This window comes from Syngnathoides biaculeatus, chromosome 10 (genome assembly GCF_019802595.1).
Source record: "Syngnathoides biaculeatus isolate LvHL_M chromosome 10, ASM1980259v1, whole genome shotgun sequence".
Taxonomy (NCBI): domain Eukaryota; kingdom Metazoa; phylum Chordata; class Actinopteri; order Syngnathiformes; family Syngnathidae; genus Syngnathoides; species Syngnathoides biaculeatus.
This window is the reverse complement of record NC_084649.1, coordinates 16,574,924-16,587,893: the sequence shown is the minus strand read 5'-3', so window position 1 is coordinate 16,587,893 and position 12,970 is coordinate 16,574,924. Positions and strand designations below refer to the sequence as shown.

Sequence of the window (12,970 nt, the reverse complement as noted above, 5' to 3'; positions counted from 1 at the left end):
AATAATTTTTTTTATTTAAAATAAAATCTTATCTCAAAGAAGTCATTTTGTAAAACAAACTCACCCTTCAAAAATCAAGCAACTTTTTAAACATAAATTGGATTTTTTTTCTTTAGCATTTTCATGTAAATCCAAAATATATAAAATTTGATAAAACAATTAACCTTGTCAAATATCATTAAAAAAGCTTGAAAATGCACCGCAATGTGAACCCGTTCCAAGTCAAGTCCATGTTCTTTTGTTCCGGTCCATTTAACCAAAGCGGTTTATGGAGTCGCTACGGCAACCATCCAAGCTCTCCCACCTATAGCAAGTGACAAACGAACCAGGAAGTGGAAGACAACGCCGTCGCTGTCACCTGTCACTCAACCTTTGTAACCTTTCTGGATGGAGGCCAATCACAATGAGGCACAGCAGGGTGTGCGTGTGCATGTGAGAAAGACAAGCACACGCAACAAAATTCATATAAATAAGATTTTATTTTGCTTTCTTTTGGAAAACCACTATGTATAACAAACAAATGGAATTGTTAAATACTGTACACAGCATACTGTACTCTCCCAGTGCATGTCTTCACCACAGCAGAGAAGTTATTTATTCTTCAGTTGTTGTTGTTGTTGTTTTTATTTCCTATAAGACATTTGAATACCTTTTAAGATTAAATAGTACCAGTGTATGATGTAAACATTTTGTTTTTTTCTCTGAGGAGGTGTGGGGGTGACTTTTAAAGTCCAAGCAAAGATTGTGTTTGTGAGCAGGAATAAAATATAAAAATAAACATGTATGCTTTGACCTTAGTTAGCAGTTTTCTCCCCAAAAGTTGAACACCGTGTTCTTCCGTACGCGTGCTACATTTACAATAACATCCTCGAGTGTCCATTGGGTAAGGTGGGAACAATAAAAATTCAGGTTTAGATAGAGATAGATAGATAGATAGATAGATATAGCGTATTTCTATCATGTTTTCGCTCAGTGTCGGCCGCCGGCAGCCAAAGTCTCTCGGGCCGCACCCGCCGCAATCATGTCAGGCAGGAATGCACGAGCAGAACAGGAAAGTCGGTTTCCACGCACGCGCCGGAGGTCAACCCTCACTCAACGCTCGCCCTCTCGCACGCGCACGATCAACCCCCGCGCGCATGCCGTTTGCTTCTTTGATCAAGGAGTATTAGGGACACCATGAAATATTGTAATGCGGCAATAGCCTCCAGATAATAAAGTCCAGAAAGTCAGATTTTAAGGGGGAAAAGTACTACTTAAGTAGTACTATTTTGGGAGAAAATTATTTTCTGGACAAAACAAAATTGACAACCCCCCATCCCCTAAATTTCTAGTATAGAGTTCTTATGGGGAGAATAAAAAAAAAAAGTCTTTAAAAAAAGTTTCAAAACAATACTCTTAATGTGAATAAAATTGTATTTTTCAAGAAAAAAAGTAAAAACATTTTGATACAAAGCCATACCATTAACCTATTTTTTTTTTTAATAAAGTAGTTGTTTTGAGAAAAGTCTGATTTCTTAGATTGGTTCAAAGAAAATGTGGCTTCAATTTAATTCTCTTATTTTTATGCTTTTTTTTAAACTGAAAATGACTATTTTTATATTAAAATATTCTAAACAATTTATTTTGTACGTACTATTTTATTTCATTTCCGCGTGACCCTAACACTCCTTTGTAGTTGTTCAGAAGGGGAAAAAAAAAAAATCATCCCACCGAAAAAAAGGCAGAAATATGAAATGGAGGATTCATATCGAGGGAGGTAGCAAATGTGTACTAAACAATGTCTCACAGCTTGACCACTAAATATAGGGAATATAAAATCAATTTCAGTTAGATTACATTCACTAAAGCTGGGCATACAATGTTCAGAGCGTTCGTGTCAAATTGCAACTCTCACGTTGGGCCTGAACATGAAAGAAAACTCAACGAGTGAAGGGTTGATTTGTACCACTGGGGTCCACCAGGGGTCAGTAGAGCGCTTTCCTTTTGTTGCCCGCTGTCAAAACAAATCAATGCATTTTTTCCATCGTAGGTGGACTCGGAATGCAAAAACTCAAAACAACGCGAAGAACACACAGCATTGTGCTTCTCCCAACTGTGTTGCGTGTGCCTTACAGTGTGTGACCAGCTGCGAGGCGACGCTTTCGCCGCAACCTCCAAAAGTCAACAAAGAAAAAGAAAGAAAAATGAAAAATGCAGTAACAAGTATGGTCGCGGGGGAGAAAAAAAAAAAAAATTAGCCACACAAACGACACTCAGTGGCTGTTCTAGCCGTGATTTTCCTATTCATGGAATGGGCGGACGGACCATATGCAGGTCATATGAGAGCCATAAGGGAGCAAATGTAAACTGCAGCTAAAAAAAAAAAAATCTAAAAACGCACCCCTGTTCTACTTTTTAATTTAATAATTTCTTCAGACTGGAGCCTTAATCAAGATGGGCGGTCGGGGGGAGGATACACCAGTCAGTCCGTTCGTCCATCAGTTTTCTCACAAAAAAACTTTCAAGCTTCCGCTATAAAGCATTAAAAAAAATAACTAGAATTACTGAACTTAATTTTGTATTCATCAAAAGGAATTCAAATTGTGGGAGGAGTGTGTTGCCTCCCAGTTAACATGAGTTGGAACGTGATCTCCAATCATAAGCGGGTGTGCACACTTGTGCAACCACATTATTTCAGTTGTTTATGTTTACTTTCCCTCTCATGTTTCTTTCTTGCACTGCACAGGTTAAAGTTCACAGTTTTGAACCGATTAACCTCAGTGTCGGTTTTTTTTCTATCACAAAAACCTGGCACTTGAACAGGGGTGTGTAGACTTTTTACGTCCAGTGGAACTGGTCTACGCCTGAATATCGGACAAGGTGCTGCAAAGCCTTAATGCCTGACCCTCACACCTGCCATTCCATTTAACATGTTTGCTGAGTTGCATGTAAAAAAATGAAAAAAAAAATTAAAAAAAAGAAAATTAAAAAGGCAAAGGTGCCAGATGAACCACGTGGAGTTCTTTTATCTTTTATGGATCCGATGCAGCTCTTAACTTTCTCGTGGGCACGCTTACGACTTGGGAAAAACAAAAACAAAACATCTGGTGATTGTAGAAAAAGCAATGGTGGTAATCATGGAGTAGATGTGTATCGTAATTTTCGGCCTACAAGCCGCAACTTTTTTCACACCCTTTTCACCCTGCGGTTTACGCCGTGATGCGGCTAATTTGTGATTTTTTTCTCACGGCCGCAAAGGGGGCACTCGAGCGATAAAGGTAAGAATGAGATCAGTGGAATATATGTGCTGAGGAAGTGAGTTTTACCGGCCCTGTTAGCGCTGCGTTAGCGCCGTGTTAGCATGTTGCTGCTGGGTTACTGGAGTGTCTCAATATTTACCGGTAAGTTTTATTTTAACCGGCCCTGTTAGCGTTAGCACTAGCATTAGCTGCACTCAAGCTAGCGCTAGTGTTAAACTCTGTGTACTGTCTTTCTTTATAAATATCTTGTGTTTCAATGTGGGCACTTACAGCTTTTACACAGCTGTGACGTATGTATGTACCAAATGATATTTCCTTTACAAATGTACTCGGTGAGGCTTGTAACCAGGTGGGCTCTGTAGGCCGGGAATTACGGTAATTGGGATAATCCTTCATTTGACCCTAAAATAACTAAATAAATTTTAGGGATGGGCTGAATTTCCTTCGTCGACTATGGGGGGAAATTGACATTTTCTTTCAAACAAACGAATGATCTGAACTCCTGTTTCCATGTCAAGTGTCGCATTGAGCAGATCGGTGATTCTGAACGTGACCCGGTGGTGGTACGCCAGCTCCCTCGAGAGGAATCCATGTGGCTCACTAAATAAAATGTTCAAATTGTGCATAATGAACATTACAGTGGCTTAGAGTGAAAACAAATTTAAAAAAAAAAATACTCTTTGTTTTTGATGAACGCCTAATACGTGAAATATCATTCGAAATTAGTCATGATGTGGAACTTTTTTTTTTTTTTTTTTAGGGAGTACCTCATTCAAAAAGTTTGACAACTGACTTTTTAAGTCCACTTCTTTAGCGGACTCAATACGCGATTGATTCATCGATTAGTATGCCCATCCCTAGTAAATGTCACATGGTTACTTTACTGACCTTTTGTCCCTAGTGAGATAAAAAGCAGCATTTGGACAAAAAAAACAATAACGAACAAACAAAAGCCCCAACACAACACGGTCAACCTTCCAGACACTAAACACTGAAAGTGAAAGGTTCAAGGCCCGCTTGCACCTTAAAGGACTATAAAATCTTTCCGAGTGACGTGAAAATCTGAAGAAAAAAAAAAAAATAATTGCAAATTTCAACGCAATTGAACGCGACCTCGGGCAGGCGGCGTCAGCAGTAACTGGATGCGGTGCGCGTGTTCCCCGTGCCGTTCAACACCCGAGGGGTCCAAAACTGAAAGCAGCGGTTTGGAGAGGGGCGAGTATCCTCAAACTAGATGCACGGGCGCTTTCCGGCTTGTGAGGCAGTCCCAGTCCGAGTCCGGGTTGTCCAACGGGAGCAGGAGTTTTTCCACAGACTTCGGGTCCACAAAGCCGGGCCGGTGAGGCAGCAGGTAGTAATGGGTGTTGCTGTCCTTATTGCCCTCATTGTCCACGATAGGCAGGATGCAAGGTGAGCCCTCGCTGTTCTGTCTCTGTAGACCCCGACTGACGAACTTGGGGTCCGGTGCAAAGCTTTGCGTGGTGGGCATCACGCCGTTGAAGTACATCGGGAGGCTCTTGGGGCTGGGGGTGCGGGAGCTGCCCAGGGACAAGGGATCCCTCGGGGGCAGCTTTGGCGGTTTGTCCTCGTCGCTGTACACCTCTGCTGACCAGCGGCGGGTGTCTGCTGGAAAGAGCCCCAAAAATAAGAATCCGTGAGTCTCTGTAACTTGCATTAACAACACAGGCTAAACTGAGCTCCTCCCTGACATACATACATAGCTATAATCTCAACATACGTCCTTGACACCAATTCCTATTTGACCAAGACTTTGGCAGCACCCTGTCGCACTTTTTCTAAAGGAGTACAAAAAACTTTGTAGTTATACGGGGGGGAAATACTGTAAAATATTGATATAAAAATCTTTGGCATTACAAAGAAAATCGACCTTGATTGAAACTGTCAGAGATATTAATCAAATTGTTTATTATTGAGGTCGGGTAGGACAAGGTGCTGAGGTTCTGGCCTTGGCTTTCACAAACTCGAACCCTACAACAACTAAATGTAATGACTGGAGTATAAAACTGACTTTTTTTGGGGGGCGGGGGGTTCCTTGGCGGGCAGGTGAATGCATGTGAGGTTCATTGACAACTGTAAATTGCCTCAGACACGAATGTGATTCTAAACGTGGTCGGCCATCTGAGCCAGCTGAGATAGCCTCGAGGGCACCTGCGTTTCTCGTGAGGATAAGCGGCACAGGATGGATGGGTGGGTGAAAAGCTACTCCTGAATACTAAGAGAATGAAGAAATTATGTGGCGTGAACTCAACCAAACAAATTCAATGTCCAAAAGGATGTTTCACCACACCGGCTTGCACGATGTGGTCAGTTACAAGCTAATGTCCCAAAGAGGCGTCACGCTGACAAAATATCTCACAAATTTGAAACGCAACACTTTCCATAAAGACATAAGGGCAAAATGTCTTAAGTGTAAATTAAAAAAAAAAAAAATTGAGAAGACATAAGACTTTTGGCCAGTGTTGACATGTCAATTAATGTCACTAACAATCCAAATTTGAACTGGATCCAATTCAAACTGTGACATATGTTCTTCACTGCACGGAAAAATACATATCTTCTGTCAGTGTGGTTGTTGTTTGCATTCCTTGAAGAGTCTCTAAGCAATGATGTCACAAAATAAAGTAAAATATTACAAGCAAACCTACAACCATAATCATAAAAATAATGTTAACTGGCTACCTGCTAACTTGAGCCGCGGCGGGATCGGCGGAGGAACCGCCGACGGTTCTGCGTTGTAAGCAGAGCGATTGTGATAGTTGAGGCGCAGTAGGGAATGCTTGTTAAAGGATCCGGCCGGTCCGGAGTGAGAGCGCTGGAGTCTCCTCTGAGATTTGTCCTGCTGCCGGTGGCAGACCGCCGGTAGTTCCTGGCGTCCGTGCTCCTGCGCTTCCTTCTGCTGCGGGGGATGTGCGGGGAGCTGCTGAGGTTGGGGTTGCTTCGGGTTTTGCGGTCCTAAAGGCCCGTCGTAGTACGCGTGGTTAATCTGTCCGTAGTCTCTGAAGCTTCTCCGAGCGGTAAGTCCCGGATGAAAGGGAGACGGTTTGGAACACTGATGAGACACCAGGCAGCAGCTCTCGTCCGTGCAGGTGAAGAACTCCACCTCGTTGTCCATGGCCTGCTCGGATGAGACGTCGCCGTGCGGCGGGATGGGCGGCGGGGTGGGCGGCAGAGGCTTGGACCACCTGTTCGGAGTTTGCGGCGGACTGCCGGACTCGTGAACGGAGAGCCGTTGTAATGAAGGGACCGCCTGGTCGTCGTCGGCCGGACTCAGCATGGTAACTTCGGCGCCGCAGGACAAGGAGAGAATGGAAGGCCGGGATTTCTTGGGAGGTAATTTCTGGCTGCTGGAACTGTATTTATGTCCTGAAATGACACGTGAGCGTGTCAGTCGTCGAACAAAACACGCACTACAATACAATCCACGGAGCTGAAAAGCCAAAAAAAAAATAAAAAAAAATGGCTAACTGATGCCCACGTGCCAACAACGCTAATAATTGCCCATATTACTAGTTTAAACCAAAAATTATTTCTTCATTTTTCTTACTGAACAATTATCGACAAATTACAGGACGAATTAACAAACAAACCAGGAACAGAAGTCAAAAGACAAAAAGGGCTACAAAATAGTGCTCTGGGGTTTTGTTGAGCAGGCACGCGCAGGGGTAACGACATTTTTGAAGCGAGAAAAGAAAAGAAGGAAAAATTAAACAGTTTTTAAAAAAGGGTGATCATTTAATATCATTTGAAACTCACTTACAACATTACCCTTAAAAATAAACGTCTTACAAATTATTTGATTGACAAAGAAAATGCACCACAAGTGTGAGTTGACCAAAGACTCTCCACTTCCACTAACAACCCAGGCTAAACATAGCTCTCCCGGATATACACCTGTCACGTCAACGTACTTCTGTGACACCAGTTACTTTCTCAGTTCAGACAGGGCTAAGGGTTTTTTCAGAAAGAATACAAAAATTACGGGAGAGTTTCAGCGAATACCTTGGCGTAGGTGCACAAGGGGGGGAAAAAAAAAAACAACACAAATTGGAAAATTCTCGACTAGTGAACGGCGACTAAGCAGGGGATTGCTATACAAATTTGGCATCAAAAGTTTGCCTTTACAAAGATAATGATGCGAGACTCCCTTTCATCGTTGTGGTTGTCATTTGCATTCCTTGAGGTGCTTTTCTAACCAATCATGTCACTAAAGATGGTAACCATAAAAATTCAAAGCAAACCTGCAACCACAAGCATAATAACATTGTTTAATGACTGCCTCTCTGATAGTGTGGGCATTATTTTAACACAGCTTTGTGCTGGCTTTTATTAAGTTCTGCGGGTGTAACCATTGTTGTACCCGGTCCATTAAGATATTGACGATGCTCCAAAAACAGGTCTGGCGAGCCAATGACAAAATAGAAGCAAAGCAGCATGTGCCTTCCCAAAGGCTGATTGGAGGAATCTGACGAATGACGACACTTACTTTCATAACTTAGCAATGGCGGACTCCTGTGCTGTCCATGAGAGCTCTGATCTGTGTGCGCGGACTTCATCGTGAAGTAGAAGCTGTCAAGGATAAAAGCGATTACTACCACCCACTTCAACCGCGTAACATTCCGTCCTTGATGATAGCCTCCCAGCGTACTTACTTGTCCATGTCGTGGGTATAGCTCCACGATGACTTGGATCCAGCCATGCTGTGACAGTAGCTGGCCCACAGGAAGGGGTGTTCTACGGGAAAAGATGTCTCCTGGGCAGTCAGGCCCACTGTGGACATGCTCCAGGCGCACTCGGGTCGCATCAAAGCTACGAAACACTCGGATCGTCTGCCCGGCTGGCTACCGCTGCTGTGCCTGCAACAGGGGCACCGAAATACATCAATCACAGAGCAAAGAATCAACCCTGACGTATTTGGATTGAAAGCAAATCCACACATTTGGAAAAAGGAAGGAATTTGGACATGCTTCAAATATTCTTGAAACGTGCTATATCTATCCAGTTGTTGACAAACAGACTGCAGTTTCCTACCGCTATAGCTGCTTGTACTGACTGGACTGAGCATTTCTAAAGCAGACGGAGCGCTTCCGTTGCTGCAATCCGGCTGGGCCTGAAGCGCAGAGGAAGGGGCTCCTCCTGTTACTCGAACGGCACCTAATGTTGCAACAACTCCTCATGTCAAATGTCCTGAATGTTTGTGTCATGTCAAGTATGCGTCGGGGCTGAGTAAACAATGTCTACAATATTCAGCAGGGTAGGAGACCCGAGTAGCGTATCCATTTCTTCCCTCGGCCTTTTACTGGGGGGGGGGGGGGGGGGTGTCACAAAAACACACACCAAAGGCCAAAATCGAGATGCGATTTGACCGGATTAACCTGTTTAGTATTTCACAATCGGCAGAGAAATAACGCAGAAAGCGGCAGATGTCTTTTGTGGATGTGTTTCTCTGGAGAGATGAGCAGTCCTCCTCACGATGTCCATTTGATGAGTGACAAAAAGACTAGCCCCCCCTCCCTTGTAAAAACTCATTCCTTGTCTCCCATGAGCCATATTTATGTGCAGCAATGACAGCTGCTTGGAAACAAAGCCCTAAAAGAACAGGAAGCGCGAGGGCATCGGTAGAAGCCAAACTGCGCCAATGGGGCACGGCATTGCCATCCGCCCCTGGGTGCCCCCGGGTCCGTCGACTAGGTTTGGCAGCCCAGAGGGGGGAGACGGTAAGCAATATGATCCTCGATAATGAACCCTCAGGGGCTTGTGCTTCCTCTTGAAACAGGTGCAAAGACAGTTCATCCTGGCGCTCAACCACCGGAGCACTTACAGGCAACGGGATTAAAACAAACCACACGTGGCCGTGCCGTGTGGAACCACTTCTTTCGGCTCATTGGGCTAAAGAGTGGGGTGACATGGAGTTCATTTGTGTTCCTCAAGGTCCAATTTACCACGTACATTTCCCTTGTAAGGTCAGTACTCAGAGGTACCCTTTACAAGTGATGATGTACTCTACCCCGATGCACACCATAAGGCTTATTTTCAGACTCGAAAGTGGGTTTTTCCAGGGCTCAAATTGGATATGATCAAGAAAAGAAATTGTAGGAGTCCATTGAAAACATTGTGGGTATACTTGTGTAAATTGTCATGCAAATTATTAGATTAGCTGCTATCTCTTTCCTGGGGTAAAATGACTGATTCAACGACACTAAAGACCCGCTCTTGTTCATCCCTGTCAGTTAGACATATTGTGCTCGTTTATTGTACAATAAGATACATTTTCCTTAGTCCAAAAGGTCACCGGTCAAGCGAGAGGGGTTTGAAAAGTCCATTCGTGTTCTAGTAGAGACCAGCATGTGCCTCATAAGGCTTATTACTGGAGATGGAAGTACACGTTCCCCAGGGACAAAAAGCCTGCCACTTTCTGTACAATGTCCCCAAAATGTGCAACACAATCGGGCTAATATTGTCCAAAGTAACTTTTCCAATGCCACTTATAGGACTCGAATGTATCATTTCCCAAGGCAAAAAACATCCATGGTCAAGAAGCATCTGCCCTGCTACTGACTACCGACCAGTTCAGGGTGTAGTCTGCCTTTCGTCCAAAGCTAGCTGGGATAGGCTCCAGCATTCCCGTGAGCCTTGTGAGGATAAGCAGCAAGGGATTCATAGGTCCATCTGTCTCCATTTAGGTATAAATCGACCTTAAAGTACCACACCATTGAACTAGTTCTTCTACTGCACTGCAGGGCTAACATTCCACTCCATATGGCTAAGTATTAAAAGTCCAAAGTACCTTTTCATAAGGACGAGAGAGTGCATGGTGATGAGACAGGAGTTCTAAGAGTTTACCGGTGTTAAGTTAGCAACACTTTCATTGAGATATGTATTCGTGGCCCGAAGTGGTACATGGTCAATAAATGCAGGCTATTGTTGTAACATCAATCCATCCATTTTCCAAACTTATACTCACGAGGATTGTGGGCGTGCTGGAGCCTACTCCAGCTATCTTTGGGCAGGAGGTGGGGTACACCCTTAACTGGTAGCCAGTCAGAGGCAGGGCATATATGAAAAAAAAAAAAAAAACATATGCACTCACATTCACACCTACGGGCAAATTAGAGTCTTGAGTCAGCCTACCACGCGTGTTTTGGGGATGTGGGAGGAAACTAGAATGCCAGAAGAAAACTCGAGCAGGCACGGGGTGATCATGCAAACCCGGGTCGTCAGAACCGGCAGGGAGATGTGCTAACCAGCTGTAGGAGGTGCATGTCATCTGGCCGCCTGAGTGTCCGGATAAAACAAGAGATACAGTACAGTTCATGGTAAAGAAATAGGGGTTCTATCTATGGGTGTCACTCGACATGAAATCATCCAAGCATGGTTGACCAGGTTCGAGCACCTCATAGCACCTTTTTTTCGTTTGGGTCATGATATCAGGTAGAGCGCGGTGCTGTGGCCCCAAAGATGTCGGGTCAACAAGTACGAACTATGCCATGCATCACCGCGTTAAAGCGGATGGGGAGCTTGCAACGGTACCAAAATATGACGTTTTGAGGTTTCAAATGGTGCACAATGACGTAGGAATACGCCATCATTTATTATCAAGATTTCTTTTTCATACACACATGTACTGTAATGACTTTTACAAGTGTATTAGTGTAGGTTAGTGAGAGACTAGGAGTCGATCTGTGACTCTTGACCGGCAAAGGCACCCGCAGTTCTACAGAACTAAAAATGGACAGCCGTGCTCCCAAGCTGTGAAAGTCGAGTATCTCTGCTACAAAAGCCGAAAAAAAAGGATTGTGAACATTTGAAAAGCCGCTCTTTGCGACAGCAAATCAGGCGCGCTCTGCCTTGCAGAAAGAGAGAGGGAGTTGCCTCCGCCGCTGCACAGCGCGCGACAACCCCTGCAGCGGTTTCCGAGCAACCATACCCGCTTTACCTGTGCGGCAAGCACGCAGCAGCGCACACCCCCTCACTTTACCGGATCGAGACAATCGTGGTTAAAAAGCCCTCGAGCACCGGGGCTGAGTCACGCCACGGAGAACGCAGAGACGCACATGCATTTGCCATTTGGCGACACAATTATGAGAAAGAAAAGATAAACAGCACAGACAGTCAAAGGAGACTGGCAGCGAAGTAAGAAGCCGCATTAACTGTAGAATAAACTAATGAATGTAAAGTTAATAACCAAAGCATGCTGTGCTGTAGTCATGTTTCTCTATGTATTATTTGAAGGCTGTTTATTCTAGTGGCTTGGGGGGCGCTTCTGATTGGCTGTCCCGATCGGTCCATTCTTTTAAAGCGCAGCCATATTAAAAAAAATAAAAATAAAATTTAAAAAAAAAAAACACAAAAAAGGGAAGTTTAAGGTGAACCCTCGTGAGCTGCATCACTCGATGCCGGCTGACAACATGCACACACACGAACACGGCGAGACAAACAAAGTCGCACACACTTAACAGGACTCGAAGTGCAGCACTCACCGATTCCTCCTCCTCCGAGATCCCCGCAAAAAAAAGCACCTTTTTGTCCTTTTCTTTCTCTTTTTGCGTGTTTGTAATGTTCCAATAAAACTCCTTTTTTTCTGGCTCCTAAAAGGGCTCCGGTTTATTTGTACCGTTTAGATTATTTGGAGTTAACATCGGGAGCCAGCAGACGCCTACGAATGGCTGACGCTCCCCCACCCACCCCCAACCCTGGTACAATGTGACACTTTTAGATAAAGTGTTGAATGGGAGCGAGCTGACGTCTTATAGGCTGCAGGCAGGAGCCCCAGTCGAGAGACGCCCTGGCCCTCCCCACAGGCACACGCTCGCCCTTAAAGGCACACGCACGTCTTTTTTTTTTTTTTTTAAAGTGGTTGAGGATTTTTTTTTCTTTTCAGAGGTTGCATGGCTGCAGAAAGAGAGGTGATAATCACTATAGTGCATATTGTTGCTATAAGGAGTCGAGCTTTTTAACAAGTACTGTTACGTTAGAATAGCGGCACGGACCTGTGTGGAGTTTACATGTTCTCCACGTGCCTGCGTGGGTTTTCTCCGGGCACTCTTCCTCCCACACCCCAAAAACATGCAAAACTAATTGGACACTCTAAATTGCCCATAGGTGTGATTGTGAGTGCGACTGTTTGTCTCTATGTGCCCTGCGATTGGCTGGCAACCAGTTCAGGGTGTACCCAGGCTCCTGCCCGTTGACAACCGGGATAGGCTCCAGCACTCCCCGCGACCCTCGTGAGGATAAGCGGCAAAGTAAATGGATGGATGGATGTTACGTTAGAATAATTTGATTTGAGGAAAAATAAAAAGTAAGTACTCCTCAAAATATTTACCAAGGTACATGAGTAATGGAGTTTTTTTTTAAACAGCCCATGACTGTAAAATAGAAAAAAACAGATTACAATATATAATTTCAAACAATGGGCACAGTAGTGTAGCTGTCGAGCGTTGGCCTCACAGTTCTGAGGACCGGGGTTCAAATCCCAGCCCCACCTGTGTGGAGTTTGCATGTTCTCCCCGTGTCTGCGTGGGTTTTCTTCGGGCACTCCGGTTTCCTCCAACATCCCAAAAACATGCAACATTAATTGGACACTCTAAATTGGGGCGAGCTGTGATTGTGAGTGTGGCTGTTTGTCTCCGTGTGCCCTGTGATTGGCTGGCAAGCAGTTCAGGGTGTAGCCTGCCTCCTGCCCAATGACAGCTAGGATTGGCTCCAGCAAT

General features: G+C 44.5%; 1 protein-coding gene across 6 annotated transcripts in view; it reads right to left on the bottom strand.

Moving 5' to 3' along the window:
* Positions 1–273: 273 nt before the first annotated feature.
* errfi1a (ERBB receptor feedback inhibitor 1a) overlaps positions 274–12,970 on the bottom strand; it is a 63,501-nt gene continuing 50,804 nt past the window's right edge. For 3 of the 6 annotated variants that reach the window (XM_061832872.1, XM_061832875.1, XM_061832874.1), the window contains exons 3-6: positions 7,910–8,113; positions 7,744–7,826; positions 5,940–6,623; positions 274–4,865 (exon numbers count right to left, since the gene is read on the bottom strand). In XM_061832872.1, the coding sequence (XP_061688856.1) occupies positions 4,465–4,865; positions 5,940–6,623; positions 7,744–7,826; positions 7,910–8,061 (1,320 nt within the window). In that variant the 5' untranslated portion in view covers positions 8,062–8,113 and the 3' untranslated portion in view covers positions 274–4,464. Of the gene's footprint in view, positions 4,866–5,939; positions 6,624–7,743; positions 7,827–7,909; positions 8,114–10,221; positions 10,288–10,388; positions 10,533–11,737; positions 11,959–12,970 lie in introns of those variants that run through there. The other 3 variants (XM_061832873.1, XM_061832871.1, XM_061832876.1) reach the window with 3 other exon arrangements.